The sequence below is a fragment of the Choristoneura fumiferana genome, chromosome 5, assembly GCF_025370935.1.
Source record: "Choristoneura fumiferana chromosome 5, NRCan_CFum_1, whole genome shotgun sequence".
Classification (NCBI taxonomy): Eukaryota; Metazoa; Arthropoda; class Insecta; order Lepidoptera; family Tortricidae; genus Choristoneura; species Choristoneura fumiferana.
The window spans coordinates 7,584,665-7,604,769 of record NC_133476.1 but is presented as its reverse complement, the minus strand read 5'-3'; the positions used below and the strand labels follow the sequence as shown (position 1 = coordinate 7,604,769).

Below are 20,105 nucleotides of genomic sequence, written 5' to 3'. Positions count from 1 at the left end.
CGGAATTATTTCCAAATATCCCTGTCCATGATATAATCATTAACTTTATAATACGCTTTTGATATTAATGTCTTCTTGACAATAGATCTGAATTTTGTATCCGTTTCCATTTATAATATTTTTTGGAATTTTATTATAAAAAACGTATGCAATTTCCAGAAAAGACTTTTTGGTTTTAGCCAGTTCTGTAAGATGGAACTTTAAGCTTCCCTGTGTTTCTAGTTGCCTTTGGCTTATCGACGTTAGTGGAAAATCACATATGTTCTTCCCTAACATACATGATTATTTTCAAAAACATAAAGCGACGGCAGGGTTAGGATATCTCTGTTTCCTTAAAAAAAAGATCTTAAAGATTCACGCGTCTTCAAATTGTAAATTGCTCTAATTGCTCTCTTTTGTAAGATAAAAATTGACTCAATGTCTGCAGCAGATCCCCATAAAATAAGCCGTACGAAATAATGCTATTAAAGTAAGCAAAATACACCAACCGTGCCGTCGCCACATCGGTTAGCTGCCGTATTTTCCAAACTGCAAAAGCAGCAGAGCTCAATCTACCCGCGATTGCTGTGACGTGAGGTCCCCACTGTAGTTTAGAATCGAGCGTTATTCCTAAAAATACTGTTGATTTTTACAAATTCAATAGTTTGACCATTTAACTTTATATTAGAACTGAATTCGAGCTAGATGAATTTATCAACGAGAATTTAATACATTTAGTTTTCTTAGGATTTAGTAACAAATTATTGGCAGCAAACCATGCGGATATCACGGACAGGGTTTCATTGGGCTCAATGAAGTCGGTATCTTTTCTACTAACCTTGAACAGTAAAGACGTGTCGTCAGCAAACATAACTATACCCGACTTTTGGCTTACCATATAAGTAAGGTCATTTACATAAATAAGATACAGGAATGGGGCAAGAATGGATCCTTGAGCCACTCCATTTCGACCACAGATCCCTCCATACCGTTCCGTTAATCGCTACTTTTGCTTTCTTTGTGTGAGGTAAGATTTAATGAGTTCTAAAGCGAGGCCACGAATGCCATAAAAATTTAACTTACAAATTAAAGTATCATGATCCACACAATCAAAAGCTTTCGAAAGGTCGCAGAATACACCTATAGCGTCATGTGATTCCTCCCAAGCTTGCAATATGAATTTAACTAAACTATGACCCGCGTCTGTAGTAGACTGCCTTTTGTGAATCCGAACTGCTGTGGATGCATGATTTTATGGGTATTAAAATGCGAGATCATTTGCGTCAGCATTATTTTTTCGAATATTTTGCTAAACGCTGATAGGATGGACACAGGACGATAATCAGAGGGATTATCTTTATCACCTGATTTAAAAATAGGAACTACTTTACTATATTTCATCAAATCTGGAAATACGCCTTCATCTATACAGCTATTAAATATAAATGCTAAAGTTGGAGCAACGACATCTAAAATGGAATGTAGAACCTTAACTGAGACGCCCCACAAGTCTTCCGTTTTTTTTACTTTCAATAATCTAAAAGTCTTAATGATGTCACAGGGAGAGACATGCGTGAATTTAAAATTACTTAAGTTTGGAATAGATACATTTTGTTTTAAGAGCGATTCAGCTAACTTTGAGGAAGACGCGAGACATTTTGTCGTTTCGATGGGGATTTTAGAGAAGTAGGTATTAAACTCGTTAGCTACTTTAACCGCGTCCGTTTCTAATACGTTGTTAATCTTTAATGATATAGAGGACTCCGCGTTCTTACGTCGACCGGTTTCAGTATTTATAATTTTCCAAACTGTTTTAATTTTATCATCAGAGGACTTAATTTTATTAGTTACATGGGCTGCTTTTGCTTTATTACATATAATTTTGAATAATTTTGAATAATCCCTGACATACTGGTGGAAACGTTCATCAGTGGTACACGATTTCTTATCATAAAGATCATATAAGACGTCCCTACTCCTACGTATTCCGGGTGTAGCCCATTCATTGAATGATAGTTTGTTTCCTATTTTAATACGTTTTTTACTACACGTTTTATCGTATTCCTCGCATACAGTATTTAACAATATCTTGAAATTTTCGTTTGGATTTTTAGTATTTACTTTTAAATTGTTTACTTTTTGCGCGATGTTTGTTTTGAGACGGTCAAGTCTTTGTTTGTTCAACGGCCTAATTTCTATGGTTTGATTAACACCGCCCCTAGCCCGAGGTAACTTCACTGTTTGAGCTTTGTGATCCGATCGTACTCCACTGATAACAGCTTTTTCTAAATACTTACAAGTTAACCAAATGTTGTCAATACATGTGGCCGAAGTGGTTGTGACTCTGGTGGGTTCATTAAATAAGAAATTTAAATTTAAAAGATTTAAAACAGAAATAAACTGGTCTTTTTCAACGGATTTGATAAAATATCGATATTAAAGTCTGCAGACCACCAGCGCTTTATTACGTTTTACTGATTTCCTTAGTCATCTTCCATAGTATTTATAAACAAAGTGAATACTCGGTTTATGGTCTTGTATATACATAAAATTAAATACTGTCGTTTCCGCAGAAGCGACTAATACACTCAACAGAAACGGCTGGACCGATTTTCATGGTTTTTATTTGTTGTATTTGTCTCCATCCCCAATAGCAGATAACTATTAAAACATTGGAAATCGCTGGCTATTGCATAATTATGTACACAAATTGCATTGAATCTTTTTTTGCCAGGTTTCCACAAGCAGATAATATCTAAGTTTAACTTTTCAGAGAGTAATTCTAAATCTAATATTTTGCCAGTGAAGCGATACCACAAAACTATAAAGGTATAATTCAAATAATTGAATAGGCACTATACCATTAAGCGATTCGAACACAATCCGGGAGTAACGTGAAGACGTCGCATAAAAAATGTATATCAAAAATGTATCAAAACTGAGTATTAAGTAATGAACTTTTAGGCAGATTTATATGGCGCGTGTATAGTTGATGGTTTGAAAACGCAATTCGACCCGCTAGATGTCGCTGTTGTTGGTATGTTATCATGATTTTAATGTTACTTGGGTATTCCGACATGATCATACTCATACCTTAACCTAATTTTTTAAGAAAACTGACTGGTGATTGACCCCTATCTCACCTGATGAAAAGTGCAGATGAGGCCAAAGCTGTATCTCACTGCTCTAGTAATAGCTTATTTTTAGAGTTTTACAAAACATCATCAAATACGTCATCATCATTATCACCACCGTAAGACGTCCATTGTTGAAGAAAGTTCTCCCTCTTGAACGCAACAACTTGCCACTTGCAACTCTCGCTAGTTCGTCGGTCTACCTAGTGGGAGATCTGCCAACGCTGCTTCCGTTTCAAGGTCGTCATCCGAGAACTTCTCTCTCCCCCGATTATTTGTTCTTATTTGGCCTGCCCACTTGCCCATTGCCATTTCAACTTCATCGAGCTATCTCGCCGACTCTAGTTACTGTCACCAGCACCAATATCTGACACAACAAAGTATCCATAAATTTCTGATACGACCCTATTTTCTAGGGCCAGTAGGACGTGTCAGATATTTTTGCACGCTCCGCTGTGGCAGATATTAATGCAGGTGGCTGTAAGACGTGTGAAAGACGGTCAATTAACCTGTCAACATTTGGGTTATTCCTACATTAGATATATTAGACTGGTAATGACAAAGCTATAACGTCAATTGTCGGCATATGACGTCCACGGCGGTAAACATCATGATAAAACGGGGCGTGAAGACCCTTGATTAGATTTCCTCATTACAACAATTAAATCATGTTTACCTAGTAAACATAAGACATATTATCTTCTTTTGCTGTATTCTTTGCGTCACAAATCTATGTAATTATTGCGGTCGATATTTGTTAATCTTATAAGCTTTTGTAACTTACCTTGTTAGGCATTACACGGGTATCTCGACGATGTTTTTATTATTATTATTTATTATTTTAAGAACTCATACAGTCGTACATTAATGAGTATACAGGTAAACCAAAAACAATATAAAGACCTCGAGGTTCATAAATATTCATAGGTACTAAAAGCTTTTCTTCACTAAAATTACGAAAAATTCAGAGGTTCAAAAGGGTATAAACCACAGATACAAACCAGTAGGCTAGCACGGCTTATATAATAATATATTATCTTGATTTTTATTACACCTATAAAAGATAATCGTTAGATACCTACCTACTGAATAATTGACAGACAGACAACGCACAGCCTAAGCCTCTGGAGCTGGAGACTTTTCATTTGACAGATATTCCTTTAGAGTCATATCGTAGAGTTATATAGGTGCATTAAGAAAGGATTTTACGAAATTTCCTCTAGAAAAAGATTTATATTTTTATTTCAAAGTGACTCTGGACCAAGAATTGTCTTGGAATTATTGGTTAATGCCGTCAACAACTTTAGGTACTACGAGTACTATCGTAAAGTGTATTACTTACGCGAAAGAAATTTCGAACAAAAGCTAGGTAGTTTACATGTATTATTTCCAGTCTTTGTAGTATTGTAGTTGTGTGTATTTTGGTTCTAAAACGTGTAAAACTTTTTTTCAGCCAGATCCTCTACATGGAGCAACAGGCCTACGACATACCTACAAACTATAACAGAAACATTCCACCCGGTGAGTTTTATTTTCTTAACTAGCGACCCGCGTCCCGGCTTCGCTCGATCAATTTTCAAACAAAAGATCTCTAATCAAAGGCACTTTTCATGTTTCCATTTCCCAAAAGCTACACCCCACCCGCGCGAAGCTGGGGCGCGTCGCTTATATATGTTATGTACCTATTTATGTAATATATAACCCTCCGGGAAAAATATCATCTGATGATGAATACCTCATTTAAACCCGTCGCTTAGTTTAAAAGATCAAAACGTACCTACCTGACTTTTATTTTATGTAAAAAAATTAACTACGCTATCTCAAACTAACAATGGTACTAACTATCAGTGTTATTCTCTCAAACTAACAATGGTACTATCAGTGTTATTCTCTCAAACTAACAATGGTACTATCAGTGTTATTCTTTTATGTTCCTACATATAAATTGCACTTAAGCGATCCAAAAATATTATAGTTTCAGAACTTTCAACTTATTTATTTCAATTTAATTTGTTTAAATTCAACAATATATATATACATATATATATATATACGATTACAATATACCGTGCCTTCTTGGTTCCGTTAAATTTATTTTTTAGGTCAAATTAAGCTAATTTCTCAGAAACATCATATTGAGGTACTACTTTGAACATAATAAATGTACGTGAAACCATCGATCGTAGTACATATATAAGACCGCGACGTGAATAGAATTAAAAGATTTGTCATTTCATAACTTCATAAGTACCTACGTAATAATAACAGTTTTCGTTACGATCTACTGCGTACTACAGCGGCTAACCGATAGTGTCATGTTCTGAATCAGGCGTTACTGCGGAGGTCCATATCAATGAACTGAAACATTTACTTCCTTTGGTTTTCTTTGCTAGCATGATGAACGATTGTGAAGATGGGTGTGAAGATGAGCTCTGATTGAGTTTGAAACGGGTCAGTATAGTTTAGTGGTGGTGATAGATGGGTTCGTGTGATTGGTGTAAATTCTTGTAGTGTGGTACTGTGGAGGTGGAGGAAATGCATGAACACACATTTCTTGCATAAACGTAGCTATCATAAGGTCGCGGGCGGGTGAGCAAAGTAATTGATTCAGTTTATTTAAAGGTGATACTGTTGGTTTCGGAGAATCGGGCCCATTTGTGCACTACAAGAAGGTTAACGGCGTAAGTTCGTATGATGATTAAAAAAAGCCAGCAGCGGATGCTGACATTAAGGTGGCGTCGGCCTTGCTAACGAACCCACCTTAATGAATGATTGGCTAAAAACCTCGGCATGTGGCTTCTGCTGAATAATATCCGGCCCTAAGTGGATGGAACGCCGTCATAGTTTGGTGAACGCTGTAATATCTGACAATATCTAGTCTAAAAATAGGTATTAAATTAAAGATTTTATTTGCTTTGCATACGTAGTAATTCCATGTTAAGAGTTGATAGTACAATTTAACTGCATTCAGTTGGTTAAAATACTTCAGTTGAAAAGAAAACTTGTTTGTATAATTGTCAGCAATAAAATCACATACAAAAAGTACATTTATAAGTAAAAATTCTCTTTTTTACAAATGTTTACTTACAAACCTTGAGGTACATAAGTACAAAGGCGAACTTTATATCTTTAAGGGGTCTCTAGCAGTCAACCTTTGAGTGGATGAAAGGAGCGTTCAATTAGTAAAGTCATGACATCTGTACCTATAACGAAGAACTCTAAAGTAAAAAAGTTTACCTACCTACCTACATTATAACCGTGTTCACAATTTAAATGTCTAAGAAGAACAGTAGGTAGGTAATTAAATCGGTTCAAAATTCCAAATAGCACCGACTTAAGCTAGACCCGTGATTTATTAACAATTATGCCTAACCTACGAACTAGACGACGCAATAAACATAATTTAATTTTGTTAGTTTAATAAATGTAATATCGATGATCTTAATTCAATGCTTGCCGCAACTAATACCAAATCAAATATAACGTTGTCCGTCGCCGCTGGATAAAACCTTTGAAAGTTTTTACAAACGATAGCAAAACTATTTGATAGTAATTGCTAGGTTTAATATTGGCCTATATTACAAACTGGACATAAATACTAAATATTTTCAGTTAGGTACACTGCGGATGAATGTCGGTGTCTATTGCCTGCCAACTCTGACGTAGTCATTTTAGCGGAATTGAACTTTAAGTATTGATTTAACAGTCGTGATAGCGTTTAAAGCTACAAAGTTACGATTTAGTACATGACAAACTGCTGCTGTAACAGCAGCATTTTAACTACTTAATAATGAAATGAAATGAAATGAAATGAAATGAAATGAAATGAAATGAAATGAAATGAAATGAAATTGTTTATTGCATGACCACAGGTATATAAATAAGATCCTCGTGTTTTGGTGTGTCCCTTTATGATCTACCATTTTCTTGGTGTACAATATAAAAAAAATTAAAAATTGAACAAAATTAAAAATCAAATCAATGAAATTAAATTAAATAGTTATACATTAAATGAAGTTAAAAATAAAAATAAACAAAACATAATCAATTAAAATACATTAGCTAGTCAAAAAAATAATAAAAATACAATAAAGTTCAATCACAATCACTCAACAAAAAATAAAAAAAAAATAAAAAAAATCATATACGCTACAATGTCAAAATTTCAAAACCATACATTAATAACCATAAATGTCAGTACTCAACTGATTAGTTAATTTATATTCCAGATATTCTTTAACTGTATAAAAACAGTTAGTCAAAAGCCATTTCTGCAATTTGGTTTTGAACACTTGTCCATTCAAAACCTTTAATTCGTCTGGAAGACTGTTAAACAGCTTTATTATAATAATAGCATATTAAAACCTATTTAGGGGGTTTACCTATTTAGTTAAGGGTATTGTGGCACTCTACTGTTGTTCTTCTTAATGAACATTTTTGGAACAAAACTCGTTAAAAAGAATCTAATATAAGTCATCATCATCATCATCATCCCAGCCTATATACGTCCCACTGCTGGGCACAGGCCTCCTCTCAGAACAAGAGGGCTTGGGCCATAGTTCCCACGCGGGCCCAGTGCGGATTGGGAACTTCGCACGCACCATTGAATCGCTTCGCAGGTTTGTGCAGGTTTTCTCACGATGTTTTCCTTCACCGCAAAGCTCGTGGTAAATTTCAAATGTATAATTCCGCACATGAATTTCGAAAAACTCAGAGGTGCGAGCCGGGGTTCGAACCCACGGCCCTCTGCTTGAGAGGCGATAGGTCAAACCACTAGGCCACCACGCCTTCGGCTTAATGTAAGTAAAGTCTGTAAATGTTAACTAATTTTCAACCGACAAAATAATCGTAGGTCTGTACCTACTTGCACTGAAAACAATTTTTTAATTTCGAATAAACAGCATTTAAATTTTATGGTAATTGAATAATCTGGAAGTGCACAACTTACATTTTATAAATTGACTTTATTACCAAAGAATTAATAATAAATTAACTATATAAAGGACCTATTTATAACATCTGCAATGATGAGTTAGCCCGCATTTTACATTCCACTTTCAAAATACAGCAATAATAATAAGGTTTATGCAAATGCTCGCTTGATGAATGTGGGTCTCAAGCGGTTGGCGCATCCCGGCACGGGCCTATGCTATATATAGGACATAGACAAACATTCTGTCCTGTATATAAAACAATACGTAGCCACTTTCCCCTCGACCCTCCACGCTAATCGCTAGACATGATTTTGTGGTAATAAATCCTTTTGATATGCCATACATTTTGTTATTTATTAAAAAAAACATAAGCGTAGTGTAAGTAGTAGTTATGAAATCAAAGAAAGACATCCTACATGATTCTAAAGGATAAAGGATAGGTAGCAAATTTATTAAAATTGATAGATACTTAATTTAAAACCTCTTAGCCTAAAATTCATTTCACTTCTCATGCTCGTAAAGTTCGTACTTATGCTAGATCTAGGCGACATAAAATGACTTTTTATGCTCTAGTGCATAAAATAAAATCTTCGTCTAAGACCAACGCAATCAGATGTAGGTTTGTAAACAGCTACAAGCAAAGAAGTTTCTACACACGCCTTGTATATATTTTTAATCATTTTTAATTTATATAAAACTAAAAATCAACCAAATCAATCAAAATAGATCATAAAAAATATATAAAATGGTTCATAAAATTATATAGTAATGCATGAACAATAAAAGGTACATAGTAAGTGAACAATTATTGTTTCCACTTTTTCTATTCATTTCCACGCCATCGGAGTGAAAAGCAGAGCGTGCCGGCTCTGGTGGCTATATGAACGTCTCGCGTAAAATGGCTCGTTTTATGCTCTTCTTGTACAATCTACTGTTGGACAAAACCTGAACATTTCAAAATTATTCGATTTTCGTTATATTTTTAGTGTCCTTCTAATGAAATGCTTTACGTTTTCCAGGAAAAAATACAACCGTGTACATAGGACTTAATGTCAACCGAGTTTCAGGAGTCGACGAAAACAAGGAGGTGAGTTAGAACAAATTTTTATCGAAGAATACACATACATCGATATCTTTAACATCATTCGGTAATGTAGTTTTCCGAGCGTTCAGAACATATATCGATCTAATAAACTTTCGTTTCTGATGAGCGGCACATTAGTTGCACTACTGTGGTTAGTCGACTCTACATGTCTAATCCGTGCCGCCTCAATGAAAGCCAACCTAAGGCCGTATTATTTAGCGCACGGTGTAGGATGAGGGTAGAAAGAGATAGGTAGTGAATGCGATCGCTTGCGCCCGCGTCTTAGAGCCGTTGAAAACGAGGCGAGCGCGCAGCGATTGTAGACTCTCGTACAATAATAATAAGACGCCCGTCTTCAGCAAACTCGCTGCGTGTTCGCGGCGCAATCGTCGCGCGAACGGAGCGAACTCGCTGCGCGCTCGCTTCGCTTTCAACTCGCCTGCAAATCGCTAGTGTGATAAGGCCCTTAGGTTATGCGGTCTTTCATCGGTGATCAATAAATAAATAAATACTTATGGCGAAATGTGCACTGGTTAAAAAGGGTTACTTCACACCGACAAGCGACGCTACGCTGCATGCATGTATCATTGAGAGAATAAGTACGTCAAAGTGTAAATGTTTGACGCGTTCTCTATAAAACGTGCAGTGTTGCGTGTCGGTCTGAATCGACCCTTAGTCTTCTTAGATCTATGCACGAAAGTGACTTGCCATGGTACGACTTTAAACTCATATATTATCCATGCTAAACGGTTATGCCTTTATTTCTCCAGGAAATAACCCTCGATGTGTTCCTGCGAGTGTCGTGGCAGGACGCGCGGCTGCGTGTGGGCATGCCGTTCATCGACCTGCCCTGGGAGTTCCGCCAGCTGATCTGGACGCCCGATCTCTACATCTGGCAGCTCCAGACTATGCGCATCCAGTCCGTGCTTCAGGAGATGGCCTCGCTAAGGCTCTACTCGAATAGCACCGTCTCAGTCAGTATTGGGTTCGTCCATTATTTATTTCCTTCAAGTTTCTTTCATCTTCATCATCATCATCCCAGCGTATATAAGTTCCACTGCTAGGCACACCCCTCTCGCAGAATGAGAGGGCTTGAGCCGTAGTTCCTACGCGGGCCCAGTGCGCGTTGGGATCTTCACACAATCCATTGAATTGCTTCACAGGTTTGTGCAGGTTTCCTCACGGTGTTTTCCTTCGCCGTAAAGCTCGTAGTAAATCTCAAGTGTAATTTCGTACATGAATTTCGTAAAACTCAGAAGTGCGAGCCGGGGTTTGAACCCACGATAAAACGCTAGGCCACCACCTAGGTAGTTTCTTTGGTTTTGCCGGACGTAACGTAACGATCGTTAAATAGATTACTAGGTGACCCTCGCATGATATCCCCAAACAGGTCTCGGAAGATGATTTTCGAGAATTAAAATTTTACAATTTTCTGTTACGTAGAGAAATCTTGACAGTTGGGTTGATCGACAACTTAATCAAGACGATCTCTATATTCTTTTGATCTAACTATTAAAGCACTCTTGTAACAAACAAATTTGTGTCTGTACCGTTGTCCAGCAGTGGTGTAGCGGTATAGCACGCGGCACGGAATGCCGAGGACCTGGGTTCGATTCCCAGTGCTGGTCTTATTTTTCTGGTTTTTCTGTGCATCTATATTTCAGTTTGTATTTTCAATTTAGATTTTACGGGATGACCGTAAAAGAAAAAAATTGGAATTGAAATAAAAAATACAAAAAGATTCCAAAAAAAACAATCTTAAATTGGTATGAGGCATCGATGGATTTAGTGATTTTCAAAAAATTTAAAAAGTACTTAAGAGAAGCTACAGCACCCTAAAGTTGACAAAACCTATAAAAGTGCAGGTTGAATATTTTGTACACATAATTTATTAGGATACTCGTATGTCTAGGATATGTAGCTATATGCAGATCAGAATAGGTAACATCAGGGACACATCTTAAAGTACATAATACCTAAGTAGCTAGTCGAAAAATCACAAGTCGAATAACGATAGAGCAGATATTGTATAGTCAAGTAAGTAACTGCTTACCAATTTTTATGAAATCAGAATAAATATAATAAGGCTGACTGTCACATTGATAATTTTAAATAACCTTTAATGTCTAGCTTTAACAACTGGTATTAAACGTTAAGGCGGTAAAGCTATTTCTTTATCGACTACACACCTCAGTAAAAAATGTAGCGCTCTAATTTTAATCGCAGACGAAAGCTGAAAATAAAGTTTCAAATTAACTTTTAATGTTAGCGACACATAAAACTTGCTATTGTGTCTAATGGTGTTGACATCTACACTGAATTTATTAGACGTTGAAAGTTTAGTTTCTGATACAATTCTGCTGACAGGTTAATAGTTTCAAGCCGTGTATTTAACATATGATTTGTGTGTTGGTAAAATTCTTTTTAATTATTTTAGCGCGACGATTACAATAAAATGCCAGATGGACTTCGTCCTGTATCCTTTAGACGTGCAAAACTGCAACATCGATTTTAGTAGTTGTAAGTAATAAAAACCATTTATCATTATATATTTTACTTTATTGCTTTTTAATAAAAATTACAAAAGCCCTACCTATATCGTATGATCTTCAGATACAAATAATCAATGAGTTTGAGTGTAATGCATGCCCTATGTGGATTTTACGCAGTATGTCAAAGCGGTTATTTGTTTAAATATCATATCAAGAAGTACCTACCACTAAATACTATCTGTACCGGTTCTGCATTTGTGTTTTGAAATACCTTTTTTATCATCCAGACAAATATACAGCAGAGGACGTCCGCTTCGAGTGGCGTGAGGTGCCGCCATGGATCGGCTGGGGACTGGTCGGCGGCCAGAAAAACCAGTTCCGCCTGCCCAAATACGTAGTCAGCTTCACAACGGACAAAAGTAATCATTTAGCCCAATATGGTGAAGGTAAATGTATATTTATTGCTTTGCGCTTAAGTTTGCGCCTCATAAATCACTAATCATGTACGTACCCCAATATTCAGACCGAGCGCGAGTGTGGTTTGTACAAATTATCCTGATCGTAATTTGCTTTTACGTTGACCATCTTAGCACTGATTTCACATGGTACCAACTTTGTGAAACGTTTCTCATTAATTAAGTACATATTGAATGAAGCTTTCAGCTACGTGGACGGTCCGAATTGTAATTCGTCTCGGTCTGACTCTACCTACTAATGTTGCTACGCGCTGTCGCTTGTCGCTGGCATGTCGCTAGGCCGCTAGGTACGGATGAAGCTATAACTTGCAACTATATACCAAACACCACTACATGCCAGATCGAGGCCTTACAGAAGATGTCAATTAAGGTAAACGTTACATGTTGTGGCCGAAAATTTATCCCTCTTTAACGTGTATGCCTGCTTGCCCGCTAGAGTGGGATAAAATATCACTCACGACATCTGGCGTAAATGCTTGTAGTGTATCTTGTCTAAAGTCACAGGAATCAAAAGTTCAATGTACCTCGCTCCTATGGGCAATAGTTTCTATGAGGATTAAACTCCTAATGCAGTCATGTTTGGTATACCTAGGTAGGCACATAATATAATCATTGCCTTTCTTGCGTATTAGTTAGCCATCCTGTCATCCGCGCCTAGCAAACTGTAGGGCTACTACGAAATTCGAAAATCGGAATTCGTATCGTACCACCCCGCTGACGCTAATATTATTTCATACGAGAGTGAGAGGGACGGTACGATACGAACTTCGATTTTCGAATTTGTAGTAGCCCTACTGAAACTTTTCTGTTCTTAGTGTTGGTGAAGTGTAGTCGGTTTATTTTCTGTTTCCTTCTAATTTATGTTTCATACTTAGTTATAGTGTGTGATTGTGAGAATTGTTGGGTATAGGTAAATTATGTTTTCTAGTACACAATTCCAATATCTGATCTAATTTGATCACATAATCACTAAATTCAAATACATGTACTAGACTGAGTAATTTACGTTATAGGCAGTCGTTAGTTTATCTGTGTCGTTGTCGTTAACATTAATAATATTAAATGTGATGTCCTGTGTTAGTTTGAAGATGTAAAGAGCTATTTTGTGTTTGTAAAAGTTGTTTGTAGCCTGTAATTAAATGTCAGTTGCAAGAAACGCTTTAGAAGTATATTTAAAGTGACAAAACTACAATTAGAAGTAAAACTAAGCAGCGATATAGTATAAGTGTCTACACAGTGCACAACGGTTCACCTTAATTGTATTACCAGCCAAAACACTTTGATTAACTAGTATGTACTGTACAATAGTCGTTTCACTTCAACAATCTGTAGAAAGAGATATGGGTCACTTGTAATTTCCAGCAAGATATTTTAATGATTACTATATCTCTAGGCGAGCATTCGGCGGCGCGGCTGAAGATCACTTTGTCTAGGGAGCTGCGAGGGTACCTCCTGGAGAGCTACTTGCCTTCGTCACTGTTCGTCATTATCTCGTGGGGCAGCTTCTGTGTCATCCCGGAGATCGTGCCGGGCCGGATGGTGCTGCTCGTGACCACGCTGTTGTCGCTCGTGACCATGTTTGATACGGTCAGGTATGTCACCCGAACAGAAGCCTACTTTTTTAGGAACTGCATGAACACGCATATCTTGCATAAACTTAGCTATCATAAGGTCGCGAATGAGCAGAGAAATTCTTTTAATTCATTGATATGGACCTCCGCAAAGTAACACCTGATTCAATTAATTATTCATATTACTTTTAATGAGCTTTATTCATTAAAAAGTGTTTTTCTAACTTTTTCACAGCACAAATTCGCCAGACGCTCTGGAATTGAAGTGCATCGAGGTCTGGCTGATCTCATGCACGATCTTTGTTTTCCTGGCTCTGCTGGAGTACTTCGTCGTGCTGTTCGGCATCCGCTACGACAAGAGCTGGTGCCAGCGGCGGCAGGACCTGCGGCGCGCAGCCTCCGCCGCGCAGCTCGCTCCACCACCTCTCCACGTCAATCATTCACAGGTACGAATGCTATCACAACATAGTGCATGCGAAGTAGCCTTCCACTCCATTTCCTCATTATAGTTCGCTTTTTCTGCTACACTATCTCACATAATCCGCCATAAGACGAGAGTGGATCTCAAAACCCCCTTATAAATCAGGTCAAACCGAACAAACCGGACGCAACTGCATGCAGTTGATCCCAGGCCATAAATTATTATTTTCTTGCGATTCCAGAGGTTGAGTTGCACTCCCGTGACAGGCACCCCTCAGGGCGGGGTCTTCTCCCCGCAGCTGAGCGTCGAAGACGAGGGCCTCAAGCAGCAGTTCTCGCACCAGACCATTCAGAGGGTAAATATTAAACGATCTTTACACCCCTGGTTCCTAATAAGTTTATTGCGTAGACTGTACTAGTACTGTAGAATGTTTTTGCAAATAATATTGAATGAGTACGCAAATCTGTGCCACTAACGTTTGCTCGGTGTGTTTAGGAATCTGCCTAAATTATGTTTTAAACTTAGGTAACCAATTTCTAGTCATCCCTCTCGGGAAAAAGGAATTGGAGAAAAAATAAAGTTGGAACTGAATCAAGATCAGGTAGTAAGGTAAAGACAAATCAAAAAAACACGCTGCACTGTGTGGCCGTAGCTCAACGCAGTATGGTTGTAGAAGGACACGACTAGGTGGACCAACCGTATTTTTTGTGGTAGATCACGATAAAAGTCAACATCACGCGCAAGACTAGGCTAAATTTCCGACAACTCTTCCAACGACTTTCCTTTGCTCCTGTTACTCTTGTGTTGACGCTCTGCTGTAAGTACCTATATATTGTGCAAGACGCTTATACCTACGTCCTTTGAAGCTCGCTTAGATACGTAGAACTTAATTTCAGATTTAATCAAACTGTATATTTTATTGTGTGCACAGCTTTCAGCGCATGTTAGGCCTACTCGATGTGTAACGGTATTTTAGGCTCGCGGAGGGAGGCTAAGTCTTATTAAAAGTGTAGGGCAGAAGTACCGTTTGTGGCCACTGTACCGTTTATGGACATTTATTGTTTAAATATACGTTTGAAATAAATGTATAGTAATAAATCATTATAAACTTTATTCGTTTCAGTATAAACTTTTGAAAACTCACTAAACATATTATTTTAATAATATAACTGTTTATATATGACGGCAAATGTCAACTGGCCAAAAACGGGCTTAAGGTGGCCAAAACCGGCACTTTTGCCCTATAAAGCTTGTGTATTTTTGTGAAATTATAATTTGTTTGTGGTCTGTTAAATGTTTGATGGTTGGTAGGATTCCCCTCCAATAATGGACACGCTGGAGCGGAACGGGTCGGAAGGCGTGATGGCGCGGCTCGTCGCCTGCGTGTACAAGGGCATCATGTTTTGTGGCGCCCAACATGGGGCCCTCGACCGCATCGCGCTCATGGTCTTCCCCTTGTGCTTCGTCCTTTTCGCCATCATATACTGGACCACATACCTAAGTGCTAACCGTTTTAACCAATAAGTGACATAGTTTTGATATGACGAGACATTTTTGACGCGCGCATTAAAATAGACTAAAAGTGCCTGTGCAAGGATGTTGTGAGTTATTTGTACATATTATTATTAGACAAATGCTAGTCGACTATACAACTTTAGTTTTACCTACGATCCTTCTACATGTAAGTTAGGTTAATTTTTACAACAAAATTTTAAATACAGAACGAGTTATTTGCAAGTGTTCCTGAGTAAAATAATTAGACAATTGATATCCTGCTGCTTTGTATGAACTTATAAATGGCTTGGGAAAGTTATACTTACTTTGACATCGAGAAAAATATTATTGTAAATAGCATACTTACTTAAAACCCAGGTATAAATAAATGCAATAACTATTTATGGCCGTCCAAAACCATAATCAAGAGTGCCTTTTATAGTAACCAACCTATTTCGTAAATACTTCTGAGAATGGTTAAACTGTAATTAAGTCAAACATTCTAACTTACGCCTTTTCTACTTCAGCCAATTTTATCAACGACTTTCACTTCGAGCTTGTAATATTTAAGCTATAAATATTTTATTTATATTCACAAACTATTTAAGAAATTATATATTTATAATTATATATTCGTACAATCCTGTGTAAAAACCGCTCAAGTGCCTATGGGTACTCTAGTAGTAAGTAATATCCCACTTAATCGTATCAATAGATTTATAAATCTGTCTGGCGTAAATCTACGCGTTGACGCTGAATGTAAGTTAAAAGAATTCTGAAAGAACTTATACCGCGACTTTTTTACCGCGGAACACATGAACATGGGCCTCTAAACGAGCCGTAACTTAAGATTGTTTTTCGGTCATCCCGTAAAACCCATATCGGAAATACAAACCCAAAAATACCAATCTTAATTTGATTGCTTAATAACGATATCTCTTGTCCGGGTGAGCGGTTAGTTCCAGTGGAGTGCTGCAAGTTTCTCGATGAGGGCTACAGCATAGATGTCGCTAGTGTCGCTGCTTAAGAAACAAACAGGCTGAGATATGTGGTGCATAGGAGAAATTCGTGTCTGTACCGTTGTCCAGCGGTGGTGTAGCAGTAAAGCACGCGGCACGGAATGCCGAGGACCTGGGTTCGATTCCCAGCGCTGGCCTTAATTTTCTGGTTTATCTGTGCATCTATATTTCAGTTTATATTTTCGATATGAACTTGTAAACAGGCATTTCTATTTAAGGTAGTTACCTCTAAGTATATAGGTACCTCATTAGAATTTGGATTTCTCTTTTACTCAGGATCCTTGGGAGGATGAGAACGTACTTACCTATTATTTTTGATGAAAAACAATAACAGTCAAAATACCACCAACGGGACTTATCACACTAACACACAGTAATATTTACCTCGACGTTTCGGCAACATTGATGTGGCCGTGGTCACGAGTAGACTGAAAATCAATATATATGAGTAAAAATCACGAAAGTTTAAAACGTTATTGTAACAATAAGAGTTCTTAATTTTCTATGGGTAGATTTTTTGTGACGAGCCATAAATTGTATGTATGTCTTTCAAAACGAGTTTAAAAAATATAAATACTTTTTCTCGAAAAAAATCCAAAATACCAAATTCTATAAAGTAAAGGTACACTACATAATTAAATAGAAATGCTTAAATAGCACATATTATATCTCTATGAAATAGTTGGTAAGTAATACTTTATATTTAGCCCACTTTCCTGACTATTGTCTGTTTCTTATATGCTTTAAAGAGCAAAAGGGACCATTAACTTAACTTCTAAAAGGTCTTTACCCAGGTGATTTCGCTGAGTCTTAAAGATTTCGTACTTACAACAAGGAGTCAAATTGGGTGTGAAAGCAGTGGCGTAGCTAGGCGTGGGCGGAGTGGGCCCTCGCTCACGGCCTCGCACTTAAAAGGGCCTCACGAGGCGTCTTTAAATGCGATGCGACCATAGAAAAGGGGCATTAGTCCAATCTATGCCAATGTGTGAAAATAACTCGCACCACATACAAATACAATGTGTGTTATACAAATATTAAATGATATTGTAACGGATAACTCACGTCTTAAACCGAGTTTAGCTCGACATGTTTCGGACTATTTCGTAGCCCTTCTTCTCAGGAGCACGCGAACGTGACTCTGCGGCTGCCGCAACACGCACACTACGCGCCACCGCTCTGCTCGCGCGACTGCCCGACGAAGCTAACAAAGCCGCACAACTACCCGCATTTTTATCGTTATTTTTATTGTAATGTCTGCGTCCATAGAACCCTACATCACCAAAAATACACAAACTGAATTGGCCTCTAAGACCCATAGTGAGTCAAATTGATTCGCCGACGTATAAGCTGGCTCGTCATCTGTCGTCTGTGCTGTTACGGGTTACGGGGAAGTCGACGAGTTTTATTAGGGATTCGAAACATTTCGTTGCCTTGTTAAATGATGTCCATATGCGTGAGGATGAACTGATGGTTAGCTTTGATGTTACATCTCTTTTCACCAATGTGCCGGTAGACGAGACTTTAAGAATTATATCTGACCTGTGGTGTGTCACTGATTTACCTACTGTGTACATGGAGGGAATTGAGTTGTGTTTGAAGAGCGGTTATTTGGTTTGGCGCGGTGATTACTATTTGCAAGTTGATGGAGTGGCCATGGGTTCACCGATTGCTCCGGTCACCGCAAATATCTTTATGGAGTGGTTGGAGGGAAAAGCTTTGAACAGCGCTCCTGTAGCACCCAGATATTGGTGGTGGTACGTGGATGACGTTTTTGCGATTGTGTCCAGAGATAGTGTGTCACATTTTGCTAACTACCTTAACACTTTGCACGATAAAGTTAAGTTCACGGTGGAGAGAGATAATAATGGACATTTGCCATTTTTGGATGTTTTGGTCATGCGGAGGCCCTGTGGTAGATTGGAATCCACAGTTTATCGTAAGCCAACTTATACGGATCGATACTTGAGGGCGGATTCACACCACCATCCTTGTCATTTATCTTCTGTGCCTAGAACATTGATTAATCGAGCCTTGACAATTTGTGATCCGAGATTTGTGGATCGTGAACTGGGTCATGTGAGACAAGTTTTGAAAAGCAATTGGTACAACTGGAGGCAGTACAACCGTGTGGCGGACGTGTCGGCTCGTCAAAGACCAGTGGGAGCTGAGTGGCTTCCGGTATATTTACCGTTCATTAAGGGGATAACGGATAAAATCGGGCACTTTTTACGACAAAGATATAGCATCAAGTCGATTTTCCGTCCTCATATGCAGCTTAGACAGTTGGTGCGATCGCCGAAGGATAAGGAGCCTCCGAGTGGTCCCGGGGTATACATGATTCCGTGTTCGTGTGGCAAGACCTATATCGGTGAGACTGGTCGTAACGTGTCTACTAAGGTATCGGAGCACATACCTACGTAGTATGAGGAAACAGGACGACAGGGGCTCTGCTGTGGCCGAGCATTCAATGGACTCGGATTTGACGCATTACATCAGGTTTGATAAGGTATCTGTACTTGCGAGAGAAAAGTTTTTCATTCCGCGGAAAGTGCATGAAGCCATTGAGATTAGTCGTCATCCGAATTTTAACCGGGATTGCGGTTGGTCGGTACCCCCGAGTTGGAAAACAGTTTTAAATACTCGTGCTGCGTCATCGGTTAGTGTGAACGTGCCTTTACGGAGCGATGTTGTTAGTGTTGTGTGCTACCCTACATTAGACATTGACAATAAAAATGACGATAAAAATGCGGGTAGTTGTGCGCCGTTGTTAGCTTCGTCAGGCAGTCGCGCGAGCCGAGCGGTGGCGCGTAGTGTGCGTGTTACGGCAGCCGCCGAGTCACGATCGCGTGCTCCTGAGAAGAAGGGCTACGAAATACACCCGAAACATGTCGAGCTAAACTCGGTTTAAGACGTGAGTTATCCGTTACAATATCATTTAATATGAGTGAGTCTCACGGTAGTTTCATGTTCAAAATGTGTTATACAGACACTATACTGCTTCAGCGGTATGATATACCAAGAGTTCTTTATACACCATGTTATTTTTGATACCCGTCAACTTTAAGGGGACAACCTACAGGTCAAATGAAGTTAATAACTCTTACTTTTTAAAAGATAATCAAGAGAAGATAATTAATTATTACCAGAAAAACAGCGTAAAGGTCCTTAAATGAAGTTTTTTCAAAGGCCATAACTAATCCGTTTTTAATTCACACATATTTATTTAGCAAAAGAAAGTTGGTTGGTTGGTTTTTTAGAAAAATATGGCTCTGTCCATTGGAGGACAATTTTGCCAGTGTCTAGTAGGTTTTGCCGTTGTACGGTAAAAAATTCTAGAAAACGAACTACGAGAGGTAATGGTGGATGAACGATGACAGCGCGAATCCAAAAGAAAGTTAAACATGTGGATTTTTTTGATGTCTATCTCTTATGTGTCACGTCAATGTCACTTGACAAGTTTGTTTATTTAACAATTTACTATTAACAATGACTCAAGTTATT

General features: G+C 38.1%; 1 protein-coding gene across 1 annotated transcript in view; it reads left to right on the top strand.

Annotated features, from left to right (window-relative positions):
* The window catches only part of LOC141427669 (glycine receptor subunit alpha-2-like), a 24,999-nt gene extending 8,561 nt beyond the window's left edge, over positions 1-16,438 (top strand). The window contains exons 2-10 of the mRNA XM_074087269.1: positions 4,567-4,634; positions 9,067-9,134; positions 9,902-10,116; positions 11,569-11,651; positions 11,911-12,069; positions 13,493-13,691; positions 13,906-14,116; positions 14,333-14,446; positions 15,403-16,438. Coding sequence (XP_073943370.1) covers positions 4,567-4,634; positions 9,067-9,134; positions 9,902-10,116; positions 11,569-11,651; positions 11,911-12,069; positions 13,493-13,691; positions 13,906-14,116; positions 14,333-14,446; positions 15,403-15,615 — 1,330 coding nt within the window. The 3' untranslated portion in view covers positions 15,616-16,438. The remainder of the gene's footprint in view (positions 1-4,566; positions 4,635-9,066; positions 9,135-9,901; positions 10,117-11,568; positions 11,652-11,910; positions 12,070-13,492; positions 13,692-13,905; positions 14,117-14,332; positions 14,447-15,402) is intronic.
* The last annotated feature ends 3,667 nt before the right edge of the window (positions 16,439-20,105 follow it).